This window comes from Artibeus jamaicensis, unplaced genomic scaffold, assembly GCF_021234435.1.
Source record: "Artibeus jamaicensis isolate MK-2021 breed Jamaican fruit bat unplaced genomic scaffold, CSHL_Jam_final contig_402, whole genome shotgun sequence".
Classification (NCBI taxonomy): Eukaryota; Metazoa; Chordata; class Mammalia; order Chiroptera; family Phyllostomidae; genus Artibeus; species Artibeus jamaicensis.
In genome coordinates, this window is record NW_026521818.1 from 4,341,002 (window position 1) to 4,357,741 (window position 16,740).

Genomic DNA, 16,740 nt, shown 5'->3' on the forward strand with positions numbered 1-16,740 from the left:
CAAAAAGTAAGTTGGCATAGAGTATAACATGTGAGAGACCCATTTTAGGATGACTAGGGAAGGCCATGCAGAGGGGACGTTTGAGGGGAGAATTGAAGATTGTATAAGAGGGAACATGTACCAAGGTCATCAGACAGAGTGGGGAGGAGTTGGCTTAGAACTTGGATAAGAACAGGGTGAAGCTAGGTTGCGAGGGCAAGAAAGAAAAGGGTGAAGGGATAGATATGCAGATCTTTAATGATCGTGGTGTAAGGTATTTTAAGTGCTTTGAGAAACTAACAGTGAAAAATATAAGAAAGGTATTGCATCTTAGTAGTGCATGGTTGAAAGATGTGGATATGGGAAATCATTTAAGAGGGGGCAAGAATAGTATGGGAAATACAGAATCTAAAGAACTTGAGACACATGGTCATAAACTAAAGGGGGGGTAATGGTGGGGACGGGGGGTAGGGTGGAGGGGAATGAAGGGGGGAATAGAACAACTGTAACAGCATAATCAATAAAAATAAATAAATAAATAAATAAATAAAAAGAGATTGCTTTACTAGGCTAGAAGAGATCATTTGTGGTTTGCACCTGAGGGAAAGGAGTAAATTGATTCAAAAACTACTTTGGAGGTGAGATGAAAAGAGCATGTAGGTAGATTGGATGTGTGAGCAGGGTGAGGAAGGAAGAATCATTTATGCCACCAAGATTCGGTGAGTGACCAAGAAGGTGCAGACTAGTGCTACTTACCGAAGACCTAAGGACTATAGAAGGCTTTGGGGGAAGGTGTCTTTTGGATGTAAGTTTGAAACCCAAAGTCAGGTAGTCATTTGGATTTTATGGGTCTTTGTTTTTTCAGAAGAGATATCAGTACAAAAAAAATGGAATTTAAACCCTTAGAGTAGATGAGATAATTTAAGACAGTAAGAGACGACAGAGAACTCAGGACCTAATAACCTTGAAGAACTCCATCATTTAGATATTGTGGAGATTAATAAACAGTTGGTAGAAGAAAAACCAAGAGCATGTTATGTTGGGAGCCTGTGAAGAAAATGTTTCTAGGAGGAGTGCCAAATGCTCCTTGAGATGAGATGAAGACAGAGTTTGCTTCTCAGACTTGGCAACATGGAAGCTGTTGGATACTTTTCAAGAGCAGTTTTGGTGGAGTGGTGGGTGAGTACTGATGGGAATGGGCAGGTGAGGGAATGGGAGTTTGAAAGGAAGGGGGATAATGAGTGTAGACTGTTGATAACCCCTGTATATCCAGGAAGGGGATGGGATCCTTGGAAGGGGATGTGGGGCTAAGATAAGCACTGGAGTTTTACCTTTTTTGTTGTTGTTTTTACAGATAGGATAAGATCTTAAATTGAACCATAAGAAATTGATGGTATTTGACTACTTTTGACTTATGAGAATGGCAGTTTCCTATAGTTTGACCTAATAAAACATGTTATATTATCGAGAATGTGTTGCTTTTAGAAGGGGAGTTTGATGAAGCAGTGTGGAGACTTTAAACACAAGAATATAGCCTTTGAGCAGTTGAAAGACATGGGGTTGGAGCTCTCCAGCAATGCCGGCCTTTGAAGTGGGGAGAGGGGAGGCACATTCTTTATCGTAACAGGAAGGAAGAAGAAGGTGTGCAGATTCAGCAGCGCTTCAGTGATGGCAGCTAGTGTCTTACCTGGGGCAAATAATCACATAGTAAGCTTTCAGATTAGCTGTAGATGTACATTGATTAGTTTTGTTAGAGGGCTGAGTGGGTACTGATCCTGTTTTACCTTCTAGGCTCTAGATTTTCTGTCTCAAAAATCTTTGATAATCAGTGATATTTTACTCAGTTTTTCTTCCACCAAAAGCTGGAAAAAAATGGAATACCATGACCTCCTTCCCCCTCCTCAGCAGTGCAACACTGATGGCCTCCCTGTGGAACTGATTAGCAAACCAAAAAATAAAGTGGTTTTCTCATAAGTGATTTTCTTGCCCTACAAAAAATTGTCTTTTTCGATATTATCATCAGTATTATCATCAGTCTTTGAGTTGTCAGCACAATTGAAACATTGTCTATGATTTCTGTTACTTTAATATAGACTACGAGCACATTTTTTTAAGGTCATACCAGTCTTCTCTGTCGTATTCAGAATTTGCTTATGAGGTGTGTGTATTTCAGAAATTTCAGCTATTTGGAGGGAGACTTTATTCAACACTGCATAATGTAGCTTAATAAATAATTTTCATTAGACTGTTAGGCTGACATATCCCTGGGGCACAATTTTCTTTGTGAACTTCATTCAGTACAAAATTCCAGGTACTGATCATTAATTATACCTTTAAAGTAACAATGAGATTGAAATAATCTTGAATGCCTGCAGGATCCTCTTTCATGAAACATTCATCTCCTGTAATGTTTATTTTGAGTAAGACTGTCCTCCATGGGTTATGGTACCAGGGCCATAGTAAGACTATTCCAGAAGGAGCCCTCTTCTTTCTCAGCTCTTCTTGAGCTATAGGCAGCTTTGCTGTGTGCATGGCTCCCAAATTGTCTTTTCCCAAAAGTACCGGAAGCTCTGGAGAAAGTTGCCACCCGTGTATTAATTCATAGAGTATTAAGTGTCTGATAAAACATACAGCATCTTTCAAAGCTCTAAGATGTTTTTTAAAAAAGCTTTTCCAGCACACCTTTAAATTTCACTGGAATTAATGTCTTTTTTCCTTTTAAAATTTTTAAAATTTATTTTTAATTATAGTTGACATATATTAGTCTCAGATGTACAGCATAGTGATTCAACATTTATATACTTTGCAATGTGATCACTGTAAATCTAGTAACCATCTGTCACTATACATAATTATAACAATATTATTGCGTGGTATTTTAGACCTAGCTAAGGTTTTATTCTATGGAGGTATGTGGCTTTAGTACAGGTGGGACAAGTCAACGTGTTCTGATTCTGCCTGTAAGCAGCGGAACTTTGCTCACTCTTGACATTTGCTGTGGTAGATATTGCATGCATCGCTGAGGTAGACTTGTATTTTCAGCATTGGAAGTATTGAACAGAATTCATCAGGAGTGATTTCAGAAAGCCATGGTCTGTAGTGTTGTTATAACTAAGGGAAGAAAAGTTTTCCCCTTATTTCAGACAGCCTTTGATAGCATGTCTGTTTAGGAAAATATGTATAGATTAGTCAGCTGTGTACTGGACTCTCAAATATTTTTAGCCTCTTTGGGTGAATTTTGGGTTGTGCCAGGGTTCCCCTTTGGCCTTTCCACTGAGAACTACGCAACCAACATCAACGTGTGCTTGTAAAAAAGGTTTTATAATATGTATAATACTGCTCCACAGCTTTGCTGACCTGGAATATACATGGTTCAATCAGCTTTTCTTTGAATCCTGAGCTAGTGTTGCACCGATCCATCCAATTTTCCTTTGCTTGGTCATTTCTAGTTGTAAACTGATTTATATTCTCTGCTTTTCACTAGGGAAACTGGGGCTTGTCTTGTGGGATGAGTTCTCTGCTACAGTATTGTACTTCTGCTTCTAAATTCGCTAACTAACGGGCTTCAGAGTTCTACCTTGTGGACATATGCTACCCCACCTAGATGTGACAGTTACCTTGAAGGACTGCAGTTTTGATGTGCATGGGGCTATTTCTGTCTCTGTTAAGAAGAGAGGACTATGAGAGCATCTCTGAGGTCTGAGCAGGTACATGGCCAACTGTCGTGTGCTCCTTGTCTCCTGTACATCAGGGCTTTGGGTATTGATCTGCAGTCCTCTCTCCCACCACCTCCCAAGATAATTACTGCTGATATGCTTCTATTTTTCCTACTTTTTTGTCTTATTCCACAATGTCTTCCCTAGTCCCTTCAGACTGCTGTCAGTTTTCAGTTTGCCGAAATGGCCTTCTTTTGGTTGATAGCCATTTCCATTTCTTCTGCTGTCTTTTCTTCCCTTGTTGAACTGGCCAGCAGCCTAGGAGTAAATTCCTTGTTTCTCTCAGCCTCCCCGTTATGAAATCAACAATTGTTCACAAAAGACAAAAGAAGAATATAAATGTCCATAACCAGTTGTTACCACTTTGATTACAGCCTTCTGTATGTATTATATGTCAAAAGGGGATCATCATCTCATATATTTCTAAATTTTCAGCGACTGAAAACTGTTCTGGGATACTAGATGTACCATTTGACCAGTCCTTTACTTTCAGAAATTTAGGTGTTTTTACTTTTTCTCTTTTTTCTTCCTCCTTACTTTCTGCTATTTCCTGGTGATAGAATTTTTTGTTTCTGGGTATATAGAGTTGTTTGTTCACTATCCACATAGTTACTTTACTAAACCTTAATGTGGACTCTTGGAGACACAGGATGGGCTCTTTCTAGTTACATTGTCACCTGTGTGTTCAGACAGGGACTCACATCTTAATGCATATCTGTCTTCCCAGCATGTAGCATTATAGCTAGCACAGTAGGTGTTCATTAAAGAATTATAGTGGCTTTCCAGAAATTTGAGGGCCATTTGGCAAGTTTATAATTATCTGCTTTGTATTTAGAGCCCTGACTATAGGAATGAACAAAACAAAGATTGTCCTTGCTCTTATAAGCTGAGGCAAGGTTTATGTTACAAGATGGCAAGCCTCTTATGTGAGGATCAATTAAAAACCTAACAGTAACACAATATAGTGGCAGCCGTCTAAATGAGTTAATAGTGTAGTTATGTGGGGGATGTTCATGGCAGTGTTTTCCAAGCATATTACTAATTAATAATTGACTAATTGATCTTCTGGGGATGATAGTTTTTTTTCCATTAACATTTATCCCTCTTACACCCTCTTCTACCTCCACCCTCTCTGCTGTCACCACCCTGTTGCCTGTGTCCATGAGTTCTTGCTTTTTTTTTTTGCTTGATTCCATCACTCCTTAACAGCCCTCCTCCAGCTGTCAGCCTGCTCTCTGAGTCTGTGTCTGTTTTACATATTCTTTCAGTTTGTTCATTAGATTCCACACGAGTGAAATCATATGGTATTTGTCTTTCTCTGACTTGCTTATTTCACTTAGCATAATATTCTCCAGGTCCATGCATGTGGTGAAATTTTCTTTTTTACGACCAAGTAGTATTCGATCATGTAAACGTACCATAGCTGTTTTATTTACTCATCTATTGATGGACATTTGGGCTCCTTCCAAATCTTGTCTATTGTAAATAATGCTGTAATGAACATAGGGATGCATATGTTCTTTCGATTTAGTGTTTCTGGTTTCTTTGGATAAATTCCCAGAAGTAGAATCACTGGGTCATAAGGCAGTTCCATCTTTAATTTTTTGAGGTAACTCCGTACTGCTTTCCACAGCGATCATACCAATTTGCATTCCTACCATCAGTGACAGGATTGTCTACTAGGGCTGCCAGTTGAGACGAAATGATCGTTTACAAACTCATACTTTTTGGCCTTTAGTAATAACTAGAATCAGTTATACTTAAATTTAAAATTTTATGCCTGAGGATAATATGTTGTTGTATGTAGTAGTTTTAGAGACCCAAAGATACTTTAGGGCTGGATTTGGGGTAATAGGAAATATATCCCAAAACATTTTTGGGTCCTTCTTTTGCACGTTTTAAAATATGATTAAAGAGAGATTGCAACCATGGAGGAGATTTTCTGCTATAAATTGGTGTTTCAACCCTGCCAGCTGCTCGTGTTTTCTGTGATCCCACTTATAAAAGTGGAAAGTGAAGGGTGAGTGGCTGCCCTCTTGGGCAGGCAGATAATTTTTTAAAAAATGTGTGTGTCTCAGCAGAGCTATATTAGAGTTTCATGTAGCTTCCTTTTTCTTTCTTTTTATTGTAGGGCCAGCTTTCAATGTTGCAAGAAAAAATAGACCATTTGGAGCGTTTGCTAGCTGAGAATAATGAGATCATCTCAAATATTAGAGATTCAGTCATCAATTTGAGTGAGTCTGTGGAGGATGGGTCGAAAAGTTCACTAGGCAATTTCAGCCGTGGTGCTGGCTCACCTCTTCTGTCATCGAAACAGTTGTCCCTCATGGTTGACCCTGACGACTGTCTGTTTGCTTCACAAAGCGGAAGTCAGAATTCAGATGTGCAGGTAATGTATATATTTGTTAATAATCACTGGGCTTTGTTTTTATTTGCTTAGATTTTATCTAGTATCTGTTCTTAGTTACTTAAACTCTCTGGGTTCTAGTTTCTGTTTTGTGATTTAATTAATCACAAAGTCAATAATATTCTTTTTTAGTGTTTTCTGTGTTTCTCCTAATTTTCCTTATTTATACTTTAAAAATAGGGCCATTTTATATGCTCTGTATTTGTTACTTTTCTGTAATAGTTGAAGGAAGACCTTTTGTGGTTTAAATTTGGCCAGAGAGATTTTTCTTAACCTTCCTTTGCAGAGAACAAAAAAAGCCCTCCTATACCTACCTGGCAGGGAAGACACCATGATCACGAAGGTGGTTTTCCCAGGGCGAGGCTTATCCAGTGCACTCCGGATGTGCTGACCCCTGCGATTTCCCCAAATGTGGGAAACTCGACTGCATAATTTGTGGCAGTGGGGGACTGCATTCGCACTCTAAAATTTAAAAAAAAAGCCTTCTTCGTACTATATCACTGTTACACATTATAGGTTTGACACAGTGTAGGGTTAGATTCTTTTTTGCTGAATATTCCTTTATGAGGGGAAAGGGGAATATTCTAGAGCTGTGCTGTCCATTACGGCAGCCACTGTCCACATGTGGCTACCAGGTACTTGAAATGTGACTAGTTTAAACTGAAACGGGCTCTGAGTATGATATATACACTAGAACCCAGAAGAGTTGGTATGAAAAAAAGAATCAGAATATCTTGTTTATTTTTATATTGTTTATTGAGATGGTAATGTTTTGAATATATTGGGCTAAATAAAATATATCATTGAAACTATTTTTGCCTATTTCATTTTAGTATAAAATTTAAAATTATGTATTTGGCTCACATTATCTGTCTTTTGGATCATGCTGTTCTAGAGGATAGTGGAGTTGAAGACTAGGGTAAGAAAGAACTTCCATCTTTCCTAAATTTTGAGTGTGTCACTCATATTTTTCTGTCCTGCAAATTAGCAGAGAACTGTATTTAATCTTACACTTTAGATCAGATATTGGAACTTGGTGGCAGGACCCTCGATGACTTCATAGTAGAAATTTTCACTGACTCGTGGGGACAGGTAACAAGATAGGATCTTGAGCCATGGCTCACAAGCCAAGCTGGAAACCAGGGACAGTGGAGCTGGCCAAACCTCATCAGCTAGTGTGTGGCCACATTCGGATAGGACTGTGATTCTGTCTTGTGCTTTGCAAGGGTATCTATCTCTGTGAAGCTTGGTTTTATTCAGGTTTTAATTAAGTATCTTTTAAAAAGAAAAAAACACCCCTTTTTTGTATGGGTGGCGTTTAAATCTGGGGTGAATGGAAAGGAGATAGAGAGCAGCCAGGGAAGGCAGGCCAGCAGAGGGAGGCAGCAGGGACCGGGAGATCTGAAGCGCTAAAGAAAGTGCTCACAGGAGTAGCCGAGATGGCTAACACATCCTCCTGTTCACCTGGTTCCCAAAGATCTGTGTGGTCTTATCCTTGGAGCATTGTACTTGTTAAAGTCATAAATTCAAAAATAAGAAATATGTTACTGCCTTAAAATTCTTTGTACACTTTTGTGTAACTTGCTTGATATCTTTAAAAGTTTTTGTAAGCTACTTACGTATTAATCTTATTTTGCCATGTATATTTGCACTCATGTTTTTGGCCCAAACTTTCAGGGGAAAAAATCTTTTGTTTAAATTCTTTAATTCAATTTTTAATTTATCTGTATTTAGAAACTAAACTGATTATTATGTTCCAGGGTATTATTTTGCATATGAATATTGTTACTGCTTTCTAGAGTTACACTTTTAATGCACGAGCATAAATAAAAGAATTAAAACCATTTATATAGGTATAGAATTAGTAATACCTGTGTATAATGTGCACCCTTATTTTTCCTTCAAAAATTTGTGCAAAATGTGCATTAAACATGACAAAATATGGTAATTAAGATGTAACTTCTACATAATTTAAATTTTACCAAAGGGTGATTGTATTCTTTGTCACATTCAGTATAATGGGCAGTATGGAGAATAAAAGTTGTTAGATTTTTTTTCGGAGGGGGCAGTATTTTTTCCTTTGTGTTGAAATAGATTACTATCTAGGAGGAATAGTGGATTGGAAACTTAGAAAACATTTGAGTATTTAAGAGCTAATTCTCTTTTTAAAAAATTCTTCTATTTTTAACCTGGTCAACCTTGTTATAGTTTTATTTTTGGAATAAAAAAGGTAAACTTAACACTAAATGAAAGAATAGCAATAGATGCATTTTAATTATGGTATAGATTTTAAATTATATGAGATTGAGTAAAGTAAAAAATAATTTTCATCAAACGGGGAGGTGGGAGAAGATATTGGGGGGTTGGGGGAAGGATTATCAAGGAACATGTATAAAGGACACACGGACAAAGCCAAAGAGGGGTATGGTCAAGGGTGGGAGGTTGGGATAGGTAGGGTCGGGGGGAGTGGTAGAGGGGAAATGGGGACAACTATAGTTGAACAACAATAAAAAAAAGAAAAAAGAAGAAAATAATTGTGTTTCAATTTGGCCACAATCATATTTTTCACTTTGCTGTTAAATTCCTATCTATTACTATTAAATTGCATTGGAAGTAAAGCAGGGAAGGGGGAATTGAATGAAATTATTATTTTTTATTAGAAGCAGTTGGGGAAAGGGATTATTTATCAGGATAGTTATATAACACAGGTAGCATTTTAAGTCTTTGAATGGTTATTAAATGTTTTCTGCCTTAACTCTTCATGCCTTTAGAAATAGTTTAACCTTATAAAATATATACTCAATGTACAATAATAAGTGGTTTTGAGCAAATATTTTTCAACATTAAGTTTAAATTGATATACATAATTCAGCTTACTTATTTTTTGTCTTTCATATTTTTAGATGTTGGATGTTTATAGCCTAATTCCTTTTGACAATCCAGATGGTGGAGTTTGGAAGCAAGGATTTGATATTACCTATAAACCGAATGAGTGGGACACTAAGCCCCTTCAAGTCTTTGTGGTACCTCATTCCCATAATGACCCAGGTAAAATTTGCACTTCAAAAAAACTAGAGGTTATTAAGCCCCCTGTAGGCACAGACAATTTTAATGAGAATCTGATGGAATACACTTCTCAAATTTTTAAGTGTTCCTTGACTTTAAACAGTATTATATTCCTTTTATATATCATTATATTTTGAGTTCTTTATCAGTTTATGTGCCATTTAAGGATAATAATTGTGAAATATGAAATAGTAATACCATAAGAAGGTCTTAGCTTTGGGGGACAGAAGTTGCACTCATTTAAGGTACTACTCATTCATTTTCGTTACTTAGTGTAACATACTGTGTGGGAGGATTATTTCATGTCTGTAAACTCTACATCAAAAAGTCAGAACGCTCGCGGGAAAATTGGAATCTTTAAAGTGGAGAAGTAGTGTAATACAAAGTGGGTGAGAGACAGACATGGGCGGGTTCTAACCTCATCATGTCTAACATGATAGACAACTGTAGGCAAGTTACTTCATCAGAGAGTAAGTTTTTTTTCTTGGTAGAATCAGTATAAAGTACTTCACAGGGTGAAATGTAAAGGCATGGTATGTGGCGCAAAAGTAAGTGCTATTATTGTAACTGTAATTGTCATTTAATATGATGACTTTTGTTTCTTATTGGGGCCACAGATTATTCCCCAAGGTAAGTGGGAATTGCTAAAATCATAATGGAAATATGATTTGTTGTGTACACTTGTTAGTGTGAACACATAGGCACAGAGTAAACGCCCGACGGATGTAGTTGCAGGGAGTTTTTGGAATGTACTTACAAAGACTTTTTTGTAAGGACCTACCAATACTTCTGTTTGCTCTTTATCCCAATTTCTCAACTTCATTATTACTATCAGAGGAAGCACTTTTCACTTTGTACTTGGAAGGTTTTTTTTTTCCTTTTCTCCCAACATTGATTTTCTGCTTATATTCTTTCACACTAGTTTATTGCCATGTATTCCTTTCCATCTCTTTCTGAGACAATAGAACTAACAAGTTAGTGTCTGGACACATGATTTGGTGAAGTCTGTGTGCGTGCGTGCGTGCATGCTTGCCTCTTTTGGTTGTGAGAAGTAGACAGGGAGATAGAGGTCGGATGCTGAAATGTTTGAATTTCCATAATACTTGATTTTTAGTAAGCACAGAGGCGTATAAAATATATGAAATTAATAATGTTTTTTTGAAATTTGTGATGAGTGTTAATCATACATCAGCTTCTGTGGTTTCTCTTTGGTCTTAATGTCTTTATCTTTTTCTACAAGTACCTATTATATTTATTAATTTTTTCTCTTACATGTTTGCATCATCTCCCTCCTTAATCTTAGCCTGGTTCTTCAAACCCAAACTGAGGGATGGCTGGGCCCTGTGGAAAGACTGCAGGGATTCGGAGCCAGGCAGAACGAGGCAGGCGTCCCGACTGCTGTGTCCTGCCCAGGCGTCCTTGACATCTTTCTTTGTTTGTCTGTAAAATGGAGGGCATATAGGTGGAGTAGCATCTTAAGCAGGAGTTAGCTATGAAGTGTAAAAGGTGATGAAAATCCCATCTAATCAAAGTAACACCGGATTAAATACTACATTTGCATTTAGGGGATCCATATTGTTATCGAACAGAAAGAGTTTGTTCATCTGGCATTAGCAGAGCCAAATAGTGAACCCCGGGAATTGCATTGGAGAAAGTGTGGCTATTTTATGGATGAATGATGCCATCTGGGAGAAGAGAAAGATCATGGTCAAAAGCCTGAACTTCTCAATGGTGTGTGAGTTATGGGTTTGGAGTCATGCTGGGAGCCGATTGGTTGGAGGTGAGGTAAAGATAAATCATTTCTTCAGGTCTTTAGGACAGCTTTAAAGTCTTTTCTGGTGTCCCTTTGCCTGGTCTCTTAGTAAAGTAGCCAGGAGATTGCTCCACCTTAGGGCTCAGGAACAGAAACGTAACTTAGGTCAGGACATTGTCTTTAGCCTGACAGAGGTCCTGAAGCATAAAGTCTGGTCTGGGCTGCGAGTTCCTGCCGTCTTGGGTTGCTTATTATCAGGGGAAGGCTAGGTCTCTGGGCTGGGTCGGGGAGAGGCAGGATTTCTAGAGCTAGGATTTAAAACTAAATTCGATCACAGTTATAAGGACCCTTGGTTTCAATACGAGGAGCACATTTTTGTTTATATTAGACACACCCACTAAGCTGAGGTGCTTAAACTTCACATGTGATATCTGAGACTGCCTGTAGGACTACAGATATTTTTTTCAATAAACCTTATTTACCTTGAAATATTCTCTTGGTGAGTAAAATAGCAAAGCTACTTGAAGCAAATCAATTGTTCTCTCCTCTTTCTCTGCCCCTCATAGGTACTTTAATTCTTGTCACTTAATTGGGCATGTGATGTGGTTCCATTGTATACTATGTTTTGGTAGGTTTATAAATAGAATTTTCAGTATCCCCTACAAGTCTTCGTGTGAACCACCTCTTCTCCCCTTATTAGTTTTTATTTTTATTTCTTAAAACATTTTATTTATTTTTAGAGAGAGAGTAAGAGAGAGAGAGACAGAGAAGCAGAGAAACATAATCAGTCCATTGTCTTGCATGCCCCCAACTGGGAACCCAGACTGCAACCCACGCATGTGCCTTGATGGAGCATTGAACTTGCAACCTTTTGACTCACAGGCCAGCACTCTATCTACTGAGCCACACTAGCCAAGGCTTTGTTTTATTTTTTAAAGATCTTCATTATCCTTTACCCTTTTCTCCTATCCTCAATATCCTTAAATCTAATTTCTTATTATTCTCTAACATGGGCACTTAACTGTAATAATAAAATTAATGCCAAATATTTTATAAACATCTGCTGCCCCCAATAACCCTTGAAGGTTATTGCCACCATTCACGATGATGATTGTTACCAACTTACCAAGCTTACACAGGTAGTGACACCAGAATATTTTCCTAGTTTACCTGGATCTCCCACCTGGGTGAACCAGAATGGCAGAGAACATTTCTTATCACAGTTATCCTTATTGCTGGCCCTGTACTTGGCATGTAGTAATTGCTACATATGTGTAAGTCCTTCTCTGAGCTACCTCCATGCCCCTTGACAGCTTCCTCATACTGTGTGCACCCACGCATATGTAAATGTTTACAGCATTTTTGCTCAGTCTCCTCACTCGCATGTAGCCGGCTTAATGAGGACTCAGACTTTGTCTTATTAACCACTGGATTGCTGATGCCTAGACCAGTAACCCAGCACATAGTACAGACTCATTCTGTTCAACGAGGTAATGAACAAAGGACTCTGACTCTGCAGATTCAGGTGAAATAGTTGACCTTGGTCCATGATTTTAACTCTCTTCTTTCTGTTGTCCACTTAGTTCTGTTTCTTAAAAGAAAATCTTAGATTGAGCTTTGTAATTTTAAATGCCAAGAACAGATGATATCAAGCTCATCAAGGGCAGGGATTGCCTCTGCCTTTTAGACTTTGTTTGGTTCTTGCTGCAGTTAGTATGTTGTTGTGTGAGAAGACACCTGTAATAACTGTTCCTGACTGCAATAAAAGGCTGTCTGTTGGTATCCTAGCAACTACGATTGAATCTGTTTGTCTTAGTAAAAGATGTTATTGACCCTTACCCTCAGGCCTTTTTCCACCTGAGGAAAAGTCATCAGAAATAAACCTTGTAACACTAAATCGACTTTTGCTACCAAGCAAAATTCTAGAGAAAAGAACTTGCTCACTTTTCTTAATAAGTTTTACCACTCCTTAATAAGTATAGAATCTATTTATTTATTCATTCATTCATTCATTTAATTTATTTTAAAGATCTTATTTTCAGAGAGAGGGGAAGGGAGGGAGAAAGAGAGGGAGAGAAACATCAGTTGGCTGCCTCTTGCATACCCCCACCCAGGGACCTGGCCCACGACCCAGGCATGTGCCCCAACTGGGAATCGAACCAGTGACCTTTTGGTTCTCAGGCCGGCTCTCAATCCACTGAGCCACATCAGCCAGGTCACGAATGTAGAATTTAGATAAAGTAAATTATTCTCTGAAAAACTGAATCATTCAGATCATGAAACACCATTTTTTCAGTGGAGGAAAAGAGATAGTAAGTGTACATATATTAGAAGTCAAATGTGACTCTGTAATGGAAGTCTTTGCATAATATTCGTAAATAAAAGTGTAGCTAGGCGATTTACTTTCTAAACAAGATTTATAGAGATTTGTTTTTATTTTCTGCAGCAGCAAGTTAAAGCAAACTAGCTCAGTATTGTTTCATCAGTGAAGTTTTGTTTCTTGGGTATAGAAGTACTTGAAATAGGTTTTTTAAAGATTTCTATATTTAGTCCCCTATTATATATGTAGATATTATTCTTTTTGGTTCACTGTGGTAATATTGCACAAGAAAGATAAATTTCAAATTATGTTTGTATTTTAGTAAAATTCCTCATTATGTCTTCTTTCAGTCCATAATTGTCATACAATATTTTGAATGGTTTACATTAGTTAAAAGAAATTTGGAAAGGACCTGTTAAGTAAATGCTGATCACTTTGTACTGTAGGGCTTTTGACTAGTTTTGAATCATGGACCATGAAATTAAATGTTAGTTGATTGATACATGCTCATGTTGTATTTAATAAGCTGATTAAAACACAATTACAGCACCTTTGTATCTACAATCTTAATTCCTTGCTTCCCACTAGTTAAACTGCTGAAATATTTAGGTAATTTTTCTTCAAAGAAATCACAGTGTGTAAAGAGAAGATAAGGTATACTAAATGGAAAGTTGGACAGGATGTTGTTAGTTAAGCAGTTTGTAAAATGAACGTCAGAAAATAATCCCCCATGTGGTATGACTCCAAAATAGAAGAAGATCTAGCCCAGGGATCATATTGCAAAATAATTTTCTTTTGTGCATTTGCAGAATTTTTATTGATTAAGTGAGTGATAAGGACTTTTTTAAATGAACAAAACAGATTTTTGCATTTTGTATTATATGATAATTTGAAATGAATTTCTGTATCCTTAATCCTTAAAAAGTTTGTGGAAAAAAAGAACAAAAACATGAGGAAATTACAGTGTAATGTTATTTTTAAGGCTTTTCTATTCCAATACTGTTCATCACAGTCAGCCATAGTTGGGCCGGACCCTTGTGGGGCGGGAGGCGGTGGGGATTTAGAACTCTGGCTGTCAAGAGCACCTGCCAAGTGAAACGTGAGGGTCTGGAGGGGGAGAAGTTTGTACGTGGGCACAGTTGGGGGAGCATTTTGTTCTGTTTAGCTACCGTGGGATAAAGGGAGTTCTTTGGTTTGGGCTGCTGTGAATAGGGAATTTGAGATTCTGGAGCTAAGATATTATGAAGAAGAATTGAGAACTAGAATGAATTGCCTGTTCTGAATCAGGGAGTGAGGCTAAGGTACATTTTTTAATTTTTTTCAAGGTAAATCAATTATAAATTAATAGAAGATGATGAATTGCAGCTCTGATTTGCCTGATTCTGAGATTTACATTTTTTCTATTTACCATACTCTCTTTTGTTACTTTATTTTCTTAAGTAGTTTCATTCTTTTTGCTTTATGGGCATTGGCTAATTCAGTGCATTTATCTGAACTTTGGGTTAATACGTTGCCAAATTTACCTGGGGGAAAAAATAGGCTGCTTAGTTAAATGTGAATTTCTGATAAACAATGACAAATTTTTAGTATATGTGTACCAAATATCATATGAGACCTACTTGTACCAAACATTTATTCATTATTTGTTTGAAATTCAAATGTAACTGGCATTTGGTATTTAGAAAATGGTGGCATTTAAGATAAATCTTTACGTGGCTCCTTAGAATTGTCTTTTTAAGACATCTCCAGAACTGGTGTAATGAGGTTCTTTTTTTAGAGGGGAAAACTCTATTAGGCCTCTGGCTGGGCTGCATTTCTTAGGAGCACATAAGTCAAGTAGCACTTAAGAGAAGTAAATGATCATTTCAACATCTCTCAATTTCCCAATTTCTGTTACTCTTGTCTGTCTTTCAAGCCTGGGAGCTTCAGAGGTCACCAGTTCCTGATTATACAAACAATTGCTAATAATTATGGGAATTGACTAGATTTCAGGCACTGTTCTGGGTTCTTTACATGTGTTACATTCACTACTGTTCTCAGCAACTTTATGACCAGTAACTACTATTAACCCTCATTTCGTAAGTGAGAGAACTGAGGCAAAAGAGAGGATAAGTAATGTATCTGAGGAAGGGGGACAGGGTTTGAACCCAAGCCTTCGGGCTCTGAAATCAGGATTTGTAACCTTTATTTAATGTTGCAACCACAAGTAAAGCTTCTGGAGGAAAGTCTGTTAAGTGTTTTCAAGCCAAATGTCATCTGTGTTACATTATTAATCATATAAAACATTTTATTAACTATCTTGCAAAACTAGACATCTTGCTGTACTGGTTCTGGTCTTTTTTTCTTATCTATCTCTGTTGAAATGGATGTTTATGTCTTTAAATATTACATTAGTATATCAGATGGTCAGATGGTCAGTGGTTTTCCTCATTGCTACATGTTTTACAATTAGAAAGCGACTTAGAAGCAGTATTTTCAGCTTTTAAAACAGCTTCTTCCAGGAAATTTGATAATTTGCTCACTATTTGCCCAATCATAAGGCTTAATACCCTCTCACACATTCTTTTTTTTTTTTTAAGATTTTATTTATTTATCTTCAGAGGGGAAGGGAAGGAGAGAGGGAGAGAAACATCAATGTATGGTTGCCTTTTGTGCATCTCCTGCTGGGAACTGGCCTGCAGGGAACAGGTATGCAACCCAGGCATGTGCCCTGACTGGGAATCGAACCGCGATTGTCTGGTTCGCAGGCCCGCGCTCAATCCACTGAGCTACACCAGCCAGGGCCCCTCTCACACATTCTAAGAGTAACTCCTTAAAGGAAGTCAGTTTTTCTTTTACTTCTCATGATATCTCATGCCATAGACACTTCTCACAGTTTCCAACACTCGAACTGTTTGGGGAAGACTTACCAGGCCTGAAGTGTCCTCATTTGGTGTGAGACCTTAAAAAGGGAGAAAATCACTTTAGCACAGATATAGACATTATTTTGGAGATCGATCTCACAGTTGTAGGTATCAGGTATCAAGGTATGCAGGTCTCTTAGAAAAGCAATACAATAAGAGGTCACATTTGGATATTATACACAGCTGCAGGAGGAACAAAACCCCAGCTGTCCTATCAGTAGTGCAAATGGTTCTTGTGGTGTGGGATAGAATTTCCAGTGACAGCATCTCACCTGAGTTTAAAAAGGCTGTATCTCCAGCAATTTAAGGGATGTGAAGCTGATAGACTTTGCAAACTATGAGATGACACTGAATCACCTGGAAAAAATGGTTAGGTTATTTTGGAAACCTGAGTCCAAAAGCATTTAGTGGGATCAGCAGGTTTATATAGGTTTCCAAACATTCCTGGGTCTTTTGAAAATATAAGCTTAATCCTGACTCTCCCACTCTTCTCTCTTGGAAACTTCAGTCAGTTACTAAGTTCCTTTCGTTTTGCCTCTTATTTCAGTCTGTTTCCACTGCAATTCATCAACCATTTTTAAATTTAATCTTTCTTG

At 37.6% G+C, this 16,740-nt stretch overlaps 1 protein-coding gene and 1 non-coding gene across 2 annotated transcripts in view; both read left to right on the forward strand.

Moving 5' to 3' along the window:
• The window catches only part of MAN2A1 (mannosidase alpha class 2A member 1), a 168,052-nt gene that overhangs the window by 24,789 nt on the left and 126,523 nt on the right, over positions 1-16,740 (forward strand). The window contains exons 2-3 of the mRNA XM_037167046.2: positions 5,827-6,084; positions 9,006-9,150. Coding sequence (XP_037022941.2) covers positions 5,827-6,084; positions 9,006-9,150 — 403 coding nt within the window. The remainder of the gene's footprint in view (positions 1-5,826; positions 6,085-9,005; positions 9,151-16,740) is intronic.
• On the forward strand, positions 6,409-6,568 carry LOC119065142 (U1 spliceosomal RNA). The gene has a single exon (XR_005085554.2). It is a non-coding gene; the product is annotated as a U1 spliceosomal RNA (small nuclear RNA).